At 41.8% G+C, this 20719-nt stretch overlaps 1 protein-coding gene across 3 annotated transcripts in view; it reads left to right on the top strand.

The window, feature by feature from the left end:
* Positions 1-20719, top strand: part of PHTF2 (putative homeodomain transcription factor 2) — a 1638259-nt gene that overhangs the window by 942148 nt on the left and 675392 nt on the right. The window contains exon 10 of one of the 3 annotated variants that reach the window (XM_044088320.1): positions 1387-1455. The exons of 1 other annotated variant lie outside the window; for it this stretch is intronic. In XM_044088320.1, coding sequence (XP_043944255.1) covers positions 1387-1455 — 69 coding nt within the window. Of the gene's footprint in view, positions 1-437; positions 542-1386; positions 1456-20719 lie in introns of those variants that run through there. One more of the 3 variants, XM_044088322.1, reaches the window with a different exon arrangement.

The raw sequence follows: 20719 nt of genomic DNA, 5'->3' as shown, positions 1-20719 counted from the left end.
TAATTTTTTATCTTGTTTTCTTGTGACTTCTTGCATTTATATTTGTATTTTTGTATTCATGTATTTTTGGAGCTGTTCTCCCCAGGACTCCATTGAAAACAGGCTCTTCGTGGCCCAATTGGACCATCCTGGCAAACAAACTGGAAATAAATAAATACACTTTTCTTGTAGTTCTAATATCTTCCTCCTTTCCTCAGGAGTATATATATGGTTCCAGTGCCTTTCCTTGAGTTACTAACTTGGCTATAGAGGAGTTTTTTATTAATGGGGTGCTGCTGTTTAATTGAAAAAGTAGTCAGAGTATATCTGCTGTAGTTTTCAATGTCTTGTACGCACACTTACATAGCCACTGTGTTTTAGAAGGATACAATGCTGCAACTTTAATGGCAATATACTTTCCTACACAGTTGCTAAAATCTGGAATTCTCTTTCACCAGATATCAGATTGTAAACCAGCAGTCCCATCTTTAAAACCCAATTAAAAGCCCGCCTCAATTTCATCTGGCAATGTACCTGTACTGACCATGGCTAGCCCTACTACCACCATTCAGATAAAGCTTCCCCTGGCACTACTCAACGGTCAAACACGTAAAAAAAAAAAACTACCATAATGAATTGTATTTTAAATGTATGTATATAACTGTATATATTACTGCATTTTCTTACTCAAATACATTGTATTTTCTGTTTTACTACTGTGTACACTATATTGTACACTTCTGTAACTTCTCATCGTACTATGCTATGATATACTATTGTTTGCTCTATTAATTTGTACTCATCTCTGACTTTTGTATTTTTATCATATATGTGGAGCTTTTGTATTTTTTATGATTGTCATCTATGTGGAGCTTTTCTCCATGGGTCTCTGCTGAAAACGGGCTCCTGATTCTCCAGTCAGATCAACCCAGTAATCAAATATAAAATATATATATATATATATATATATATATATATATATATATATATATATATATATATATATTTATTTATTTTTATTGTAAGATTCATAGCTGCTTGCATTGGAGGGACAACATTTATGTAAACATATGGCTCCTGGTCGTATGATGGTAGTTATTAGTATATCAGAGACATTGTACAGTCACTCTATATACTGTTAATGATACAGGTATGAGCTATACACTTCACTAATAGTAAATTCTGGAAATTGTTGAGAGAAGAGTGAGCACACGCCATTGTAGAGGATGTTTAGGGGAGAAACGAATCATCTGAAAACAAGCAGTATATTAAAATGCTCTTTTTTTTTTTCTTTACATGGTTGGAAACTGTTGTTTTTGAGAATAATTGATGGCATGCCCTTTAATTACAAATGTTTTATTGTTGCATGTACTTGTCTACATAGTGAATGTTGTAACTTATGTACAGGATCAGCAGTGTCAGTCAAGTTCACACAGTGAAAATGGAGATTCTGATTGCGGGTCTGTTTCATCTACGGTATGAAGAATACATATCTTTTGCAAGAACAACAAAATCAGAACCTTAGCCTTGTGAATTAAAAAAAATCAGAATCAATCTAACAATCAGTATTTCCCTACTTGTTTTTTCTTTTATTAAAATAAAATTTGTTTGGCTTTGCTGAAAAAAAAAAGAAATTGGTGTTAATGCTCTTAATATACTTGCCTAAATTTAAAATGAACAAAATTATTTCATTTCTCTGCGAAATATTGTTTTAATTTTGTATTAATGTTCGAAGTACAATTTTAAATTTTTATTACAAATGTATGAACAGTTTACATGAAACAAAAATGCTTCACATGGCTTGTGCATATAGCTTGATTTCTCCGTTTTGAATTCAGCATGCTTTTTAAGATTCATCTAGTAAATTAGCAAATGTCCTCAATCAGAGGAATGTCTGTGCTGTGCCTTAAATGTTGCGCTGTTCCTTCAACTAGCTCCCTAGTATATTGGGAACAATCCTTAGCCTGTGCAAGTGTGTGTGCCAGACGTTTCATTATACATAAAACGTAAATCCAGCTGCTGGTTCAGTATGTGCATCTTTCTTTACTTCAGAAGCTGAGTGCATAAGTTGAATTTGGTAGTTCAGGTATCATTATTAAAGATAATGTGCAATGGGGCCTGTGTCCCATATACTGTGGTCCCTAATCTTTATGTTTGAAGAAATTCTCAACAATTAGTGAGTACTGGCAATTGCATTTTGTTTTAAGTTCATCTGTACATTTTATTGTGTAGTACTATAGCTTTTGTTCCCTGTTAAGTCAATTGCTCATCAGTTTTGTAGTCTAGTTAGCCCTATTGTGGGTCAAGGCTGTTTTCTTAGGGAGAGTCTAAGGGGATTTTTATGTGAAGAGAAACATTAAATTCTGAACAATGTACTTGTTAAATCACTTACTGCCATGATAGAAATAATGAATGCAGTTGTATGCTGCAGTATTTCAAATTTTTGAGTGCTGCTTTCCTTAGTGGAATTTTAGGTTGAAATGGAATACTTTTCACCTTTCACTGATGGTACTTTGTGGTTCAGCGGTTAGCATTGTCGCCTCACAGCAAGAGGTTCTCCCATTCGATTCTCGGCTGGAGTGCCTTCTGTGTGGAGTCTGCATGTCCTCCCCGCGGTCGAGTGACGTTAAAGACATGCAGATAGTTGCAAGCGTGAATGCGAGTGCCTTCGTTGAAGGTTGGACATCGGGCTGGCAACTCGGCACCATAAACATCCACTGCCAATCATGAGCGGACCGGAGTTCCGCTGTGGCGACCCCTAACTGGGAAAAGCCAAACGTTTTTTAACACAGATAGTACTTTGATCACCTAAGTGGCGAGACTAGACACTTATGATTTCTTATAGCTATAGTACCTACCAGTGCTGGGAATTTTGTTGGGATGTACTTCCAGCTGGTGTGATTCTGAGGATAACACTCGAGGAATCAAATCCACATGCAGGGAGGGAATGATTCCTGCAGAGTTTCCATTCCTGGCAGATGTCCTTCAAGAATGCAACTGCAGTCATAACATGTGGGTTGTCCTGCCTCAGGCAGCCCTCGGTCGGCCGGATTCCAAAGACTGGGTCCGACGTTGGCTGATGTCGCATTTCTCTCCGACGTCAGAGCGGCTGGAGTACATAAGCATCAGCCGACGCCATTTTCTTCAGTCTTTCTTGCCGCGCGGTGCCCGAAGCAGAAGCAGTTCGCAAGTGCCGGTCGGTCAGCTCCTGTATTCTTCGATACCGAAGTCATCAAAAAAGCTAAGTACCCCGTTGGGGACCTTTTCTTGCCTCAGCCGATGTCAGAAATTACTGAAAAAGTTAACAATTGTCTTTCTTGTGGTAAACAAATACCTCATAAGGATTTCCACTCTTACTGTCTCCCTTGCCTGGGCCCAGACCACGACGTCTCGGCCTGTGTAGCCTGTGCTCGCTTCAACAAGCGCACTCTCAGGCGCCGGGCGGAGTTCGCTGAAGATTTTTTCGGCGATAATTTTACTTGCACCATGCCGTCGGATCTTCCGACATCGCAAACTCCCAAAAAGCGAAAAGACCGGGACCGACATCCTCGGCCCGCGTCTACCACCGACTCCACGCCAAAACCTAGCGCGAGTGCTCCGGTTCCCTCTGAGACGGTCTCTCCACCGCTCCGAACCGAAGACACCGCATTACCGACGACTCCGATTCCTGACATTACTCCGCCAGTTATAGTTTTTCCTCCGGATACCGAAACCGAGGAAATGCCCGAGACCATTGCTGTAGACAAGGTCACTCCTGCACGTGGAGCTGCCAGGCACCCTATGGCCATGTCTATTAAGGCCTACACTAGGGCTAAGGCAGCCAGCAAAATAAAGCATATTACTTCTAAATCCTTACCTCAGCCGACTCCAGAGACTCAAATTATGTCCATGGCTGCTGATTTAATTTCCATGATTAGAGGTTCACAGGCCCATCCTGAGAGAGGATCCCAGCCTCCTCCTGATAAAAGGCCCCGGATTGAACCCCCTGACCCTACTCCTTCAGATGAAGATTCTGAGGGCTCTGTCCACTCTGATAGCCAGGAAGAGCTCTTCCAGACCTTTGAGGACTCAGATGCAGAAGATTCCATCCCCTCGGCCTCCCCTCCTGAGGATATTTCTTTTGGGGAAGTTCTGCACACCATGAGGGAACATTTCAAGTGGCAAGGTCAGGATTATTCTGATTCTAGGAAACGCCTTAGGGCTTTCCTTAAGAAGCCTCAGCACAGGCCCTTAGCTATTCCTCCTGTACTTGATGTTCTGGATGATTTGTATTCCGATTCTAGTGCTACCCCTGATTCTCTTCCTCCTGCTCCAGCCAAGCCAGACAGGTATTACAGGGTCCCCGAAACTCATTCCCATTTATTCAGGGCCAATACTGTTGATTTGGAAACTATCTCACAGAGGCCTAAAGGAGTTTCAGCCTCCACCTCCAAAAATCCTTTGCCCTCCAACAGGGAAGCTAGGTCATTAGAGAGATGGGGCAAAAAGGTTTACACATCCACTACCTTATCTATGAGAGCTTTAAATTGCCTTTTTCATATGTTACAATATCAGGATTATCTGTTAGAAGATTTACAAAAAACATTAGCCACTCCTGATCCTTTAGACAGGAAGACTTTGCAGGAAGCTGTACATAACACTCAGCAAGTAAGCAATCACTTCCTGCAGTGTGGATATGATGCACTGGAAGCTTCATGTAGGGCAGCTATGACAGGGGCAGTCATTCGTAGACATGCTTGGTTAAAAGATCAACCTCTACCAGATCATGTAAAAGCAAAACTTCTGGATGCACCTTTGGAAAAGAACAAGCTTTTTGGTACAAATGCTAAGGATGTGTTAAAGACCATCGAAGAAAAAGCAAAATCAGTTCAGATGTGAAAGATTTCCTCCAGGTTCAACCCCCCAGATTCAGTAGGAATTGGCCTTCAAAAACTGGTCCTTTCCTAATCCAGAAAAGTTTCAAAGGGGTAAGAACAGACGTGGCCGAGGAAGAGGCCAATACAGAGGCCCATACAGGAGGCGACAATGGCAGCCAGGAAACCAAAGAAGTGACGCAGGGGTTTCACCTGCCCCACAACCACAATCTCAATGACTTTCCTCTACTACCGCCTACCAGGGAACAACTAGAAGCTCCCTTGGGTGGGAAATTATCTCTGTTTGCAGAAAACTGGCACAGACTGACAAAGGACAAATGGATTTTGGACATTATAGACCGAGGGTACAGGTTTCACTTTCATACCTTACCAAGAAAACAAGGCATGCCAAACCTACCACAAAATCAGAGGGCAGAGGCTATCAAGCAAATCACTCTGCTGACTCGGTTGAAAGCAATAGAAAGAGTTCCACAACAAGAACAAGACCAGGGGTTTTACTCAAGACTGTTCCTTGTTCCAAGAAAAGAATCTCAATGGAGACCAATACTAGACTTGTCCACATTAAACACCTTTCTCATAGTACCAAAGTTCAAAATGCTGACTCTACAGCAACTCCTTCCCATGCTGGGCAAGGGGTCGTGGCTGATTACTCTGGACCTCAAGGAGGCATACCTGCATGTCCCTATCAGACACAGCTGCAGAAGATACTTCAGATTTCTTGCAGGGCCAGAGCATTATCAATTCTCAGCATTGCCATTTGGCTTATCTACTGCGCCCAGAGTATTTACAAAATGCCTGGCTTCAGTAATTGCTCATTGCAGGCTCCAGGGTATACAAATTTACCCGTACCTGGACGACTGCCTCATACAAGCGGACGACAAATTGATGTTGACAAAAAACCTGGATTATGTCACACGATTACTTCAAGCTCTGGGATACACAGTCAACTTCCAAAAGTCAAGACTGCAGCCATCCCAGCAAATAATCTTCTTAGGAGCCAAACTAGACACAGCCTCTCAGATGGCTTACCTGACAGAAGACAAGCAAGAAAAGTTAACTCATTACTTCAAAGGTTTAGCAAAACTCACCCAGATGACTGCAAGGAGATTCCTACAGGCCCTGGGTTACATGGCATCCTGCATTCTCCTGGTCCCATTAGCAAAACTACACATGAGAAAGCTTCAATGGTACCTAAAAGCATTTGGTCTCAACACAGCAACAACTTGGAGACAATCATACCACTCATTCCATGCCTACAAAAGGAATTCCTATGGTGGGCCTCGGTGAGCCAGGCAAACACAGGTATGTCATTCAAAAAAACACAGATAACACAGACCATGACTACAGACGCCTCAGACCTTGGATGGGGCACATGGAAGGCAGGTGTATACAAGGACAATGGTCTCCAAAGGAAACACATCTGCATATAAACCAAAAGGAAATGCTGGCAGTAATGCACGCCATCGAGGCCTTTCAACACCAACTCCAGCAAGGCCATTTAATGATACGGACAGACAACACCACTGTGATGTGGTACATAAACAAGCAGGGGGGCACCCACTCTTACCCCCTTTGCAGACTGACAATGCAGCTTTGGGAGAAATCACTGAGCCTGAACATCCAGTTACAATCCCAGTTTGTTCCAGGAAAAGACAACGTGTTGGCGGACAGCCTAAGCAGGAATTTCACAGATCCACACGAGTGGAGGTTACATCCGAAGGCCTTCAGACAACTCACTTCGACATGGGGCAAGCCAGAAGTGGACCTATTTGCCTCTCCTCTCAACCATCTTCTACCAAAATTTTGCACAAGGACATACCATCCAAAAGCTTGGAAAATAGATGCCCTCTCATTCAACTGGAACTCCCTAGCAATCTATGCATTCCCACCTCTGCCACTGATGACCTCAGTATTACTAAAGATCAAAGCAGAGAAAGCCAAGGGAATCATAATAGCTCCGGACTGGCCAAGACAACACTGGTACCCACTACTACGGAGCATATGTCACACCAGGAGGTGGGCCCTTCCCCAGTGGCCTCTACTTTTGACTCAACACAATTTCGAAACACTGCATCCAAATCTTCAGACACTGCAGCTAACAGCCTGGGAGATCCCATAAATAACTTCAGCTTATCTTTCTCCAAGGAAGTTCAGCGGATATTAACAGAGGCTCGAAGACCATCCACCAGAAAGGTCTACTTAGCAAAGTGGAAAAGATTCAGCAATTGGAATACCAGCAAGGGGCATGATGCATCATTGTTGGACATCCCACTCATCTTGGAATATTTTTTCAGATATGTTAAAGAACGGCCTCTCATATTCTTCCATAAAGATACATGCATCTGCTATTTCAGCTAGATACAACACTGATCCTCCTGTTTTTTCTCACCCCTTATTAAGGCAATTCCTCAGGGGAATCAAGAACATTAAGCCACCAAGGAAGGCCCCAGTGCCAGCCTGGGACCTCAATTGTGTCTTAGAAAAACTGACTCTACCTCCATTTGAGCCAGCAGCTTCAGTTGACTTGCAATTTCTCTCATGGAAGACAGCTTTCCTGTTGGCAATTACCTCAGCAAGAAGGGTTTCGGAGCTACAGGCCCTAATGGCAATACCACCCTTTATTATTTTTCACAGAGACAGGGTTTCATTAAGGACCAACCCTACTTTTATGCCAAAGGTGGTATCTAGGGTTTCTTTAAATCAAGCCATTCATCTGCCTGCTTTCTTCCCCAATCCTGAGAATAAGGGGAAAGACTGTTGCATACCTTGGACATTCACAGACAACCGTTACTACCTGGACAGAACCAAGGCCAGTAGGAAGTCTGAACAACTTTTGTAGCTTACGCCCCTGCAGTACAAGGAAAAGCAATTTCAAAACAGACTATTTCTAAATGGATTGGACATTGCATCAGATTCTGTTGTTCCTTTCATGGAAAGACTGTTCCAGCCAATGTCAGACCACATTCCACCAGAGCTACAGCCACCTCTACAGCATTCTTAAGAGGGGTGCCTACCAAGGACATTCTAGAAGCTGCTACATGGAGCTCCATGCATACATTCTCCAAACACTACAATCTCCCTCTATACTCCAGATCCAGAGCAGGCTTTGCTTCGGCAGTCCTGCAGGGTTTGATTGCCACACCATCCTTTTCCTAGAGCATTCCTCCTCCCCCAGCTAAGCTATGGTATTCTACCCACATGTTATGACTGCAGTTGCATTCTTGAAGGACATAGTACAGTTTTGTACCTACCATAAATGTAGATGTCCGATAGACATGCAACTGCAGTCGGATTTTCCCTCCCTCCATACCCCTCTATGCCTAGGGTCCACTCCTATCCCTGTTTCTCTTAGCTGGGGATATCTGTTATGGTGTATTTGTTTTATTGCTCATTTATTTGTTTGGAATCCTGTTTTTGTCTTCCAATTTGATTACAGCCTTCATTGGAGGGCACCTGGCATCTGGGGCAAGAAACACTGAAGAAAATGGCGTCGGCTGATGCTTATGTACTCCAGCCGCTCTGACGTCGGAGAGAAATGCGACATCAGCCGACGTCGGACCCAGACTTTGGAATCCAGCCGACCGAGGGCTGCCTGAGGCAGGACAACCCACATGTTATGACTGCAGTTGCATGTCTATCGGACATCTACATTTATGGTAGGTACAAAACTGTACTTTATAGTTCACACATCACTCCAAAAATACTGACATTTTGTTTTTTGATTGCTTTGGTTTCCTTTCTTTTGAGTGCTGAGCAGTTATGTATGTATGTTTCGGTATTCCCATAACAGAAAAGGAAGCAGATTCGAAGTGCTGTGGAATGCTGGCTGAGAGATTTATATTTTTAAAGTTTTTGTATAGTTTATGAAGATTAAACATCTACTTGCATAATTTCCCCCATATTGAAATCAGTGCACTGACAGTTGCACAGTTGGAGAGCGAGGCTGAGCCAATAATTATACAGAATTAACTTTTCAGTGCAGTGTTTAGAGATCAAGTGTAAAAGTTTTTATGCCATTTATTTTTGTTATAGTTATGTCCTCATTTCATAAAGTGAGCTTTCAGATTCTAAAATGTGTAGTTTTTACTTTAGTTAGTTTGGTGGGCCTATTATCTATTAAGTTTAATAAACTGTAATTTCTGTTTATTGTATGCTGAGCAACTGTCCAGTTACTTCTGATTCTATGTCTTCTAGCCATGCCATCTGAATATGTATTAGAGGGAAGAAACATTTCTGTAGTGGGTTAGCACTGCAGCAGATATTATTATAGCAATAACCCACGCCTGGGTGTGGGTAATGCTAAATTTACCCACGGTTCACCCTTGGGACCAAACAAAGCCAACCGTGGGTAAATTTAGCATTACCCACACCCAGAAGTGGGTTATTGCTATTATACCATGACATTATTTAAGAAAAGAAACTATTCCTTTTCTTAAATAATGGCATAGTATAATGCCTGTTTACTGCCCTTCCGCAGATGTCTGGCATCCGCGGCAGTTCTGATGTACTGCACGCCTGCGCAGTACATTAGAGCTGTGGGCAAAAGAAAGCAAGATCTCCGTTGCTTTTTAAGTAGCTATGTTAAATGAGTTTAACATAGCGAGACAGTTTTAAAATAAGCAACGGAGATGTCCGTTGCTTATTTTAAAACTGTCTCACTATGTTAAACTCATTTAACATAGCGAAACACTAAAAAAAAGCAACGGAGATCTTGCTTTCTCCGTTGCTTTATTTTAAAACACTGTCTCGCTATGTTAAATGGGTTTAACATAGCGAGACAGCTTTAAAATAAGCAACGGAGATCTCCGTTGCTTATTTTAAAGCTGTCTCGCTATGTTAAACCCATTTAACATAGCGAGACAGTGTTTTAAAAAACCGAGTTATACTAATGGAAAAAAAGTCCGGGCGACCGGACCTTTTTCCATTAGTATAACTCGATTTACAACGGGCACGCTGGCCAATCAGCGTGCACGTTTTGGGGGGATCATGGTATAATACAAATTAACTAGAATGCAGCACAGTGAGTTACTCGGTCAACAGACAGTAACTTAAGTACACAGTCATATTCAAGTGAAAGGTGACAAAAGTAAGCTGGAATATAAGATTCTTAGTAAGGTGTATAGTGTGTGACACACAGTGACGCCCTCTCTTTTTGTTTGGAAGGGGATGTTTCTTTATGCTTTCTCTCTTCTTCCTCTCATTTCAAAAGTCCTGTTCAAGATAAAACAGGATGCTCCCAAAATTTTGCTGGTGACTCCCTTTTGATCCAGACAGCATTGGTTCCCTCTTCTGCCTCTTGCCAAGGGGAATCATCACAAGTTACAAGGCAATGGATCTGTCATTCATCCCCACCTGGACAGTCTTCACCTGACATTGTGGGTGATTGGGTTTTGATCCCTTATAGACACCAAACCAAAAAATCCAAACAAAAAATCCAAAAAGGAAAAGGTGCCCGAAAGCGAACCAAAAAGACACATTTTTTTCTGAAGATGTGCTTTGTGTCCTTCGGGAGGCCAGGAAACCAACTACTAGGAAAAGGAAGAGATTTTCTGTTTGGTGTCTTTCTCATAACCTGGATCCACTTACTGTGAATGTTCCTTTGGTTCTCTCTTACTTGTATAAATTGCTGAATGCTAGGTTGGCATTCTTTTGTTAAGGCCCACCTATCGGCTATCTCTGCTTGTCTGCCTTTGACTCCTCCTGTAGCCTCTAGATTTGAGGCCAAGCAATTTCTTAAAGGTGTCATTCACATCAGGCCTCCCAAGAAGCCTGCTCCTCCTTCCTGGGACCTTAATTGTATGTTAGAAAAACTAACTCAAGCTCATTTTGAGCCTGCTGCTTCAGATTTCCTTACAGCATTGCTCTTAGAAGACTGTTCTTCTTTTGGCCCTTATTTTTGCTAGACAGGTGTCTGAGCTGCATACCCTTATGGCTGTTCCTCCTTTTTTAGTTTTCCATAAGGATAGGGTGTCCCTTTGTACTAATCCTTTTATGCCCAAGGTGGTTAATGAGTTGTCTGTTAATCAGTCAGTTCATTCGCCCACTTTTTCCCTTCTCCACAGCCTGCTAGTGAGAAGGTTTTGCACATCTTGGATTTTCATAGACAACTCAGAACAAAAGTTCTGGGCTGGCTTTAATAACCTCCTCCATCCTGGTAAATCAACTACCCCAACCCCTGAAAAACTCGCTGGTCAAGCACCAGAAGTCGTAGCCAACACCTTTAACACTTATTTTACTGAGACCATCCAGTCCCTAGCCAATCATCTACCTACCTCTCCCCCCTCCTTTACTCTTCCTGATGACACACCTCCTTTTTCCTTTAACTTACAACCAGTATCTACCTCCTATATACGTACCCTATTAAAGAAACTGAAACCGTCCACTCTAGCGGCCGATCACCTCCCAGCGGAATACCTACAAATAGCGTCTGATGTCATAGCCAGCCTATCCCATATCAATCCTGATTAATAGATCTATAACTGAGGCCTCCATCCCCCCCATTTGGAAAATGTCATACATCATTCCACTTCATAAAGGAGGTTCCTCCACAGAAACTTCTAATTATCGACCCATCGCAATACTGTCTCCTATAGCTAAAATCTTGGAACGGTGTGTTCACAAGCAACTCCTACACTACCTTTCCACCAATAATCTGCTGTCTATTACCCAGCATGGCTTCCGCCCACATCATAGTACAACCACTGCCCTCCTCTCCTTTGTTGATTCAATCAATAACAACCGCAACAAAAAACTAACATCTGCCGCTCTTTTTCTTGACCTGTCGAAAGCTTTCGACATGGTTAACCATCAGCTATTACTACACACCCTACAAACCCTATATCTTGACAACCTAGCCCTAAACTGGTTTAAGGACTACCTTACTGACAGGCAACAAGCAGTCCAATGGCAAAATTGTCTATCTCAACTGGTATCAAACAACATTGGTGTTCCACAGGGCTCCATACTTGGTCCCCTTCTTTTCTCTGTTTTCATAAATGATCTGCACACAGTCATCCCCAGAGCCACCTGCATTCAATATGCAGATGACTCTACCCTTATCTGCTCTGACCCGTCTCTCCAGAATCTCCAAGCAGCCACCCAACATTGTTTTGCCAAAGTCGAAAAATGGTTCTCTGACCTGAAACCTATACTTAACCCGACTAAAACCAAGTTACTTCTATTTTACCCGTCTACCACTCCCCTAGCGCATGAACACCCACTAGATAATCCCAAGACCTTTTTTGTAGAATCCTTAAATGGCACCATCATTGAGCCTGTCTCCTACACCAAACTTCTAGGTGTCACTATTGACCACAAGCTTAAATTCGACATGCACATTGCCCAAACTATTAAGTCAGTTAACAAGAAACTAGGCTCTATGTACAGAATCAAGAACTTTCTTACCCCGCATGCTAAAGTAACCATTGCTCGTACCCATCTCCTTTCCACCCTACTATATGCCTCACCGATACTGTCATTCCTCAACAAACGCGAGATTAATAACCTCTCTACCACCTACCATCATATTGCAAGATTCGTAACCGGTGCACCCTATCGTACCCACCATTTCCTCAACCTCAAGAAACTTGGCTGGTTGAAATTGCCCAATCTTCTTAAATTAAACCAACTCTCCGAAGCTTACAAAATAATTAATCATCCAGAGAAAACCCCCTTACTGAGCAAAATCCTGACCCCCTACACCAACTTAAGTAGCCTTCGATCCGCAAACAGTATTCAGGTATTAACCATCAAATCTAATAACATGGCTGGTGATGCCCTTTATGCTAATTCCATTGGAAAGCAATGGAATTCCCTTCCCAATAACCTCAGGCTGATGACTTCACTCAATCTATTCAAAACTAATCTCAGAGAATCACTTAAGTCTCACTGGTTATGCCCATGTTCTAACCCAGATTAATTCCTACAGGTCTCTCAGTTCCTAAATCTCTCCTTCCCCTCAAGTTTCTATCTAGTATTTTACTACCTCCACATCTCTCTAAGTCATATGACCAACTCAACTAATGTTTCCCGAACTATCTGCTTGTATATTTAGATGTTTTATTGATTTATTTTTATAGTAATGTAATTTTCTTGTAAATAATTGCATTGTTATACTTCTTTAATTGTTGGAGCTTTTCTCCCCGGGCCTCTACTGAAAAAGGACATGTATCCAGCTAGATTAGCCCGGTCAACAAATGTAAAATAAAATAAAATAAAATAAATATTATTTCGATAAGACTAAAGCTTTTCATAAATCTTATCAGCTTTTTGTTTCTTTTTATCCAAGGTATTTAGCCTCGGCTGTTTCCAAGCAAACAATTTCTTCTTTGGATGTCTAAAATCATTTCTTCTTGCTATACCTTTCAGAGGAAGAGCCTTCCTCCGTCTGTTAAGGCTCATTCTATTAGGGCTGTGGCGTCTTCTGGTGCTTTTTTCAAGGGGTTGGATAGTAATTCTATTCTTGAGACAGCTACCTGGACTTCTGTGCATACTTTTACCAAGCACTATAAGTTGGGTGTGATTTCTAGGGCCAGAGCTGGTTTTGCTAGGACCATTCTCCATGGCTTTTTAGAGGGCTCTGCTGGCCCTTCCTCCTCCCTATTTTCTTCCTGAATAATTGCACTTTACCTATTGTAAAGAATACTGCAGCAGTGATATGGAAGGACACAGTACAGTTGTGTAAAATCTTTCCATAAAAGCAGATGTTCTTTTCTTCACTGTTGCAGTATTCACTCCCTCCCTCCTCCTCCTGGTCCTTTTTCCTTGTGAGTGTGTTTACCTATTTTTATCCTTGAACTGTCGTTCTTACTGGGGCTTTTTCATTTCTGAGGATGGTACATCCAGACTTCAACTATGCCCGGTGCCGTGCGTGGGGAGCATACATGTGATGTATGGCATACCCTTTACAACCAAAAAGCTTTGGTATACTGGCAAGGCGTTGGGTTGTCCTTGGCAGGGGATCCCTATTTTAAAGAATACTGCCGCAGTTGAAGAGAAAGACATCTACTGTATGGTAGGATTTTACACAACTGTACTTTCTTCTAGTGAACTATCCTCCAACAATTTATTTTAATCAGGATATTTCTTAGGGCTCTGCGATTCATGTGTTCAGCAGTTGCTGACATACCATATGCCAAACTCCACCTAAGGAAAATTCAGTGGGTGTCTCAGGAATCTTTGAGAATTCTTTAAAGAAACTGTTTCCTTTTAATTTTCTTTTAATGGATGCTTTAATTCATTCCAGTCCAGAAAAAGCCCCTACATTTGGCATTACCTGTATAACTTGAGACCTAGCTTGGTAGGCTTATTTGAGGGGGAAAAAGCTAAAGTGCAGGACTCTTCATACCCATCTCAACAAAATGCACATTGATGTGAAATAAATGTTGGCAGTTCTACCCTTAAAGTCTTTCAGTCATTACTGAAGTGATGTGTCCTCCAAGTCATAACACACAGCAGTGAATGTGTCACTTGAACAAATAGAGGAATTCCTCTTTGTTTGTTACATAGACTAGCACTTTGGCTAGTTAAAGGAATTATGAACAGTCTTTTTGTGTAGCCATGTTGGTTCATGCTGTTTGCATCCCTTCCCATTTGAATACACTGACAGATTCTCTGTTTTTACATCCTTTTACATTTGAATACCTTGACAGATTCCCAAAGAAGAAAGATTTTATTGTGCCTTGAATGCAAGTTTAGCTATACAGTTTTGTTCAGCTCATGAAGACATGAGTTTAGCTGCTAAAATCTCTAATGCTGGGAACTCTCCTTTGTAAGTCCTGCAGTGGCTGGTTTCATTCTCTCACTAGTAAATATTATGCAGTTCTTAGAATAGTTCGCAGTCAAGGTGTGTGTGCTTGGTGACAGCACATGCGGCAATGTCACGTGCCAATTACCCATGCCCAATACACAGCCTGTCATTTTTTTTCCTGCTACTTTCATAGCGCATATCTTACCGGTGATGCATTTCCATAATTGATGCTTAGATACAAGCTCATTAAGTGTCCCTATTACCACAGCAACATGACTCAAGGGATCGTTCCCCAGAATTAGGTCCTTTAGAATTCTAGCTGTAGTTGATCAGAAAGAACAGAGGAAAACTAATAACAAAGAATGCACCCCACATAGTTTGTGCTAGTGGTGTGCCTTTTTCTGATCTGCAACTGCTTTTCTACTAAGTATAAGCAGAGTCTCAAGACCTGGAGGACATCATTTCTGAGTCAAACAAAGGTAGCAAATCATCTGCTGCCCCCAAGCCTTCAGCTCACGTTCTGTAACTCTACTTTGTTGAGGGCTTGAGGCTGAGGAGATCCAGTGTTGCCTGGCTTTTAATGCACCCTTCATTTCAGAGATGTCTAAAATGAGTATCTGGGGAAGGGAAAGAAAGAGCTCGATTCATGTCACCCATGTAACCACATTGCAGGAATGTAATTCTCAGTCTGTAAGCATTCGTCTGCTGATGATCAAGAATGCGAATATTATTTGCAAGCCTCTCGCTATGCATCCAAGAGCTCATTTGTCTGTCATCTTTGGTCTAGCACTGATTTCATAAACCACAGCGTTTTTCCACTCTGCTGCTACAGAGTCCATGGCTCTGGGAAGGTTTGCCAAGAGAGTATACTGCTCGGCCTTACTGTATCTTAGGGCCCTGATTTAATTCATTCTCTTGTTTATATTCCAGGTCGCAAAAGCTTGCAGACTATACCTAAGCCTAGGTTCGAGGAGAAATTATTACTTTGTTTACAGATTCTGCACTGGGCCTCCATGTGACTCACTTTCATTCTGACTTATGCTGAGAGGATTTTGGCCAGGCCAGAGGCTCAGGGCATGTGCCTGGGTAGGATTGCATGGCTGAGACTGATCTCCCTCATGGAGAAACTCAGCAACAGCATTTTATATGCTCAGATCAAAGTGACAGTGCTATTGACAAGGCCCATTAGGACCGGGTTAATAAAATATTTTTTTAGAAAACAAGCCCTGCCACTTTAGAGGACCTCTATGATAGGCTTATGCCAGCCTACCACAAAAGGGAAGAGTCTGATCAATATCCAAGTAATTTTTCCAGGTATTACAAGTTTTTAACTTTCCCTGTGCTGTCTAAATCAGCCAAGAGTACAACCCAATCAAGCTCAGCCACAGCATTCCTGACTGATGTGGGACTGCCCATGGAGAGAGCACTTTTCTGAGTTTGCACCAGCTTGAGGAGCCTTCACCAAGATCCTGTGGATTATGTAGTTCTGGTTATATTAAGCCATGTCTTGGAGTTTTGTAGGTCATACCCTTAGCAAGACCTCCACTGAGTGACTCAACATTCTCAGCAAAGTTCCTGGCAGAGGTATAGACTGTACTGTCAAAAGGAGGCATAATGTGTTTTGCAGTTTTTGGAATTGGGAGATGGCTACCATTCTTGTCCCTTCCTGTTAGTTTGCTTTTTATTTGGGGGGGGGGGTGGCATATGGTTTCAGTTTTATTCTGAACCTCAGCTACTTCAGCCAGTGCATCCAGAATGCATCCGTTTCCAGCTGGAGATTATTCACTAGAGTCTTTTACCACTGCTGCTCTGGGGGTCCCTGGATGGTATCATTGAACTTGATAGATATTTTATGGCACATCCTGGTTTGGCTCATCTGGCTTTCTCTTGATGGGCAGCATTTCCAGTAGAAAGTGTTGCCTCTGGACATTCTTTAATGTCCACATTTTTCCCAAATTGTTGGTAGTTCCAAGTGAAATCTTTGGTTGGGATCCCGACTCCTTTGAGTGTAGCCTTTCCCGTCAGAGAAAGGTGTAAAAACAGAGCACAGTCACACTCAAACACTCCTCTTGTGGTTAGGAGGTGTGTAAGGTCAGCTATCATGCTCCTTGGGTGCTGACTATTAGGAGCAGACTTTTCCGGTTCTTATTAGCCTGGATCTGGCTAGCAAGTCTAAGAGGAAGAAGCCACTAGAACTCAGTCCTTTAATGCCTCAGTCCTGAACCTTAAACAAGCTTTATCCCCTCTAAAGCTGTAGGGGGAACTTAACTAATCAAACAGCAACTCAGTGAAAAATCTTCAGTAAAAAATATTCAGTGAATAACCTTATGCAGTTAAAAGTTCAGAAGTGAGCAAAACAGACACAGCTCCACACTATCTTTTTCAGCAAATGCTTTTATTGAGTATCTCAGTCTTGTACACTTCCCTGGGTTGCTCTCCAAGGGCTGCTCAGTGCTGAAATGCAGGGTTGAGTGAGCTGTATTTATTCTCCTGATCAGGGGGTGTGTACCCGCTCTTCCACCAGTAGTCCAGAGGGGAGGGCTGTGCCCATGGTGGAGGATCTCTTGGGGAAGCCCAGGAAATAACTTCTTACGTAATATATATACAGTGAGCTTATAGAGTTGTTAAAAAAAAAAAAAAAAAAACTCTCTCATGTTTAAATCACAGTTTTCACAGAATTAATCATGTTTGAGTCCAAAATATTCAAACAAGAAGGTAAATCACAACAGTGACATTTAAAACGTGGTACAAATCAGAGTCTCTGCCTGTCTGTTAACTTTATGTAAAAATGTCTCATGGTCAAGCTTATACCTAATTTTATCTGTATTTAAATATGAACTCTTATTACTGTAATCATCATTTGGTTTTTATCTCTCTTGTAATTGTCTGTTTAAAAGATAACTGGATCGTGTTGGTTAAAACAGTTTAAAAAGTCAATGCACTGAGGTTTGAATACAGCGCTTTTCTCGCCATCTTCAGGGAGGCACTCTGGGTCTGTGTGTGAATATGGAGAGGTAAATATAGCCCTCTGTGACTCTGTTTTTCATAAATACTGGCCACTCGAAAATAGTCCATGTAATAAATCAAAAAATTAAAAAAATTTAATTAGAGAATCGAAAAATTAAACTTTGAGCTCTGGAGCGTGAATAAGGGAAAAGCTGGAGGGTGAGGCACAGGTTGAACGGAGGAACTTAGAGTAAAAATACAAATAAAAATAAATATAAAAAATGTAAAAGTAAACAAAAAGTCCGCCTGGTATGGCGGACTGAGTGTTATTTTAACTGGCATATGTGAGAAAGTGTTTGTAAGAATAATGCATCAAAAGCTAAAAGTATAGAGGGAAATAAAGGGATGTTGTGAAAGAGAAAAATGGTTCAGTTTTAGAAAAACCTTTATCTGTATCTCAGGGATATAACTGAGACCCCAGTGGCGAGCATGGGAATCTTAACATTGGTAGTCTGGTTCGTGTGTGTGTGTGTGTGTGTGGGGGGAAGTATCCTAATAATGAAAAACAAACTAAAGTAAAAAATCGTTTATTGGGAGGGAGTTTTGCTGGAAATATAAAGTAACAGAAAGTCTCTTGTCAGTTTAGTTCCAATATTAATAAGTAAATCAATCTTATACATCAAATGGAGGAAGTTTGGGCAAGCTTGAGGCAAGAGGAAGACTGCGGAGTTTCTCTATGGGGGTCTTAAGTATCAAGAGTTCTTAAAGTCATAATACAGGATCTGTAAGGGTTGGAATGCCAAAAATACATGCACCTAATAAGCACTAACTTAAGTGTATTGCCGTGTATACATGGCTAAAGCATGCAATCTTTGACTTGAGTGATAAAACTAAATTAACTTACATAAATAGCAGCAATGTCAGTGTGAAAATCAAGCAAGTTCTCTTGTAGATATCTGAGAACTGACTACATTTGGTGGTTGAGAGCAGTGGAAAAAGAAAACATAAAGAACTTAAACTTAAAGTTAAAAAGCTGTGTAAATCCCCCATAGTGAGTAGATCTACATGTACTAAAGTGTGGCTTAGCTGCTTAACTTTAGAGGAATACAGGCTGGTCAGTCCTCGAGCTACTGTGTGATTGAGCATTAGGGATATTGAAAAACTAAAATACACTCTCATTTGGGAGCTAATGCTAGACCAAACCCAACATTAAATCTAAATGGTAAATGCTCAGCCTAAATGGGGTCCCTATTAACAAGGTTGCGGAATCAGTCAGGGAGAGCTGGTGAAGACATGGATCTAAAAAAAACAAACAAAAAAAAGTATAATATCTCATCGGTGACACTATGCTGTGATGATGTGGCTCTATGGGTACCCAAGAGTCGGTCAAAGCTCAGGGGGAGTCAAACATTAAGTTATCAAAAAAGTATAACTGAAATTAGGGAGCCCGAATAAAGACCACTTTGTCTTGGAGTAACCGCCAGAGAACCAACTGGTGGATGGATCGGCTAGCATTTGTAAAGAACAAGTGAACTTCATGAATTATCTGAATAAAATGCATCTAAGTCTAGGAGCATCCTCATGTAGGATTATGGGCATGGTGGGTCAAAGCTGGTAATTGAGAACTAACATGTTGCTAGGGGCCTAAGGAGCTGGTTGATAAATGTGTGGGGGAAAAAACAACAAAACCAAAATGGTTATGAGGATGGATGTAGTGATTTTCGTCGTGGGGTTGTCATGGAAAACTTACAGCAGAAGGCTGTCTATTTGGTTGCAGTCCCTGCAAGTGTGGAGAGATTGCTATTAACTCAAAAGACCTTTGATTCCGGGTCAGAGGAATATTTATCCTATGTGCAGATCTAAATTCTGATCCTTACCAGTTTTCCCTCCCTTGGAAAGGGCTCAGGAACTTGCCCTCTAGCAATGCAGGGTTCCAGATCCAAACCCTACAACAATACCTTCTGAGCTTGATGGCCAATGCTGTTTAAATTACACTTTTTGTATGCTTCCAGATGCAATTGTTTTACTTTAGTGCGAGTTGTTTGCAGTTGTGGAGCTTCCGTACATTCTCTCATAGATCCTTTCTCTAGATTGTGGAGTGGAGGACAGTCTGCACCAGGCTCTAGATTAAGCATTCAATTCCTACAGCAGAAATGGTCACATTCCTAATAAACAGTGCTTCTGTGGTGTAGTGGAGGAGTTCAGTACGTTTACACAATTCAAAGGATAACCCCTGTGGAGAACAACTTTCTTATCCAGTTGTAGCTTTGAGCTACAGCCTTACTTCTGAAGATCATATAGTCAAAGCTCCTTCTGTGTATCATCTTTTATTTAATTACTCAAACAATCTGCTATGTGGTATCTAAGCAAATGGAGGTTATGGAAACATACTTCCACTATTCTGGCAAGAGGCTTTGTATGATTCAAGACTCCCAGGACTAGGCAGTCCAGCTATTTACTTCTCAAGACCATCTGGTTCTTCCCTGATGTTAGTGTTTCACTGTTGCAGTCCTAACCAATGGGTTATCCGGCTCCTGGTAGCCCTCGATCGGCCAGAATACCAAAGGTAAGTAAAAATGATGTCGGCTGTCGGTTGTAAAGGATGTCGGGGCGTCCAATACAATAGGAGGCAACCAACGTCACTTCTTCGGTCTTCCTTGCCACGGAGCCTGAAGCAGAAGCATTTCTTGCATGAGTGCCGGTTGGTAGTTTACTTTTTTTGTTTCCGACTACAAAGTTGAAGTCAACTACTACAATGTTGAAGTCAACTACAGCTAAGTACCCCGTTGGGGATCCTCTTTTCTTGCCTTAACGAATGTCAGAAAAGGTTAATAATTGTCTTACCTGTGGAAAGCCGATTCCCCATAGAGATTTTCATTCCTATTGTATTATTTGTTTAGGCCTTGACCACGACGTTCCTAATTGTGATCTTTGTGCTTCCTTTAATCTGCGTATTATCCGTCGTCATACTAAGCTTTTAGCTAAGCATTTTGGAGTTTGGCCTAAGTTTGTCAGTATAGCGTCCGCTGGTCTTCAGGCTTTGGATATCCCCAAGAAGGGTAAAGATAAGGACCGCGACAGGCTTCCGAAGGTAAAGTCCTTGGATGATGTTAGGTTGGTCGTCAGTCATGCGGTAGCCAGTGAAGCACCTTTGCAGCCCCTGCAGCCTGCA

This window comes from Protopterus annectens, chromosome 11.part0 (assembly GCF_019279795.1).
Source record: "Protopterus annectens isolate FY-2018-M chromosome 11.part0, PAN1.0, whole genome shotgun sequence".
NCBI lineage: Eukaryota > Metazoa > Chordata > Ceratodontiformes > Protopteridae > Protopterus > Protopterus annectens.
This window is presented reverse-complemented; position numbering and strand designations above follow the sequence as displayed.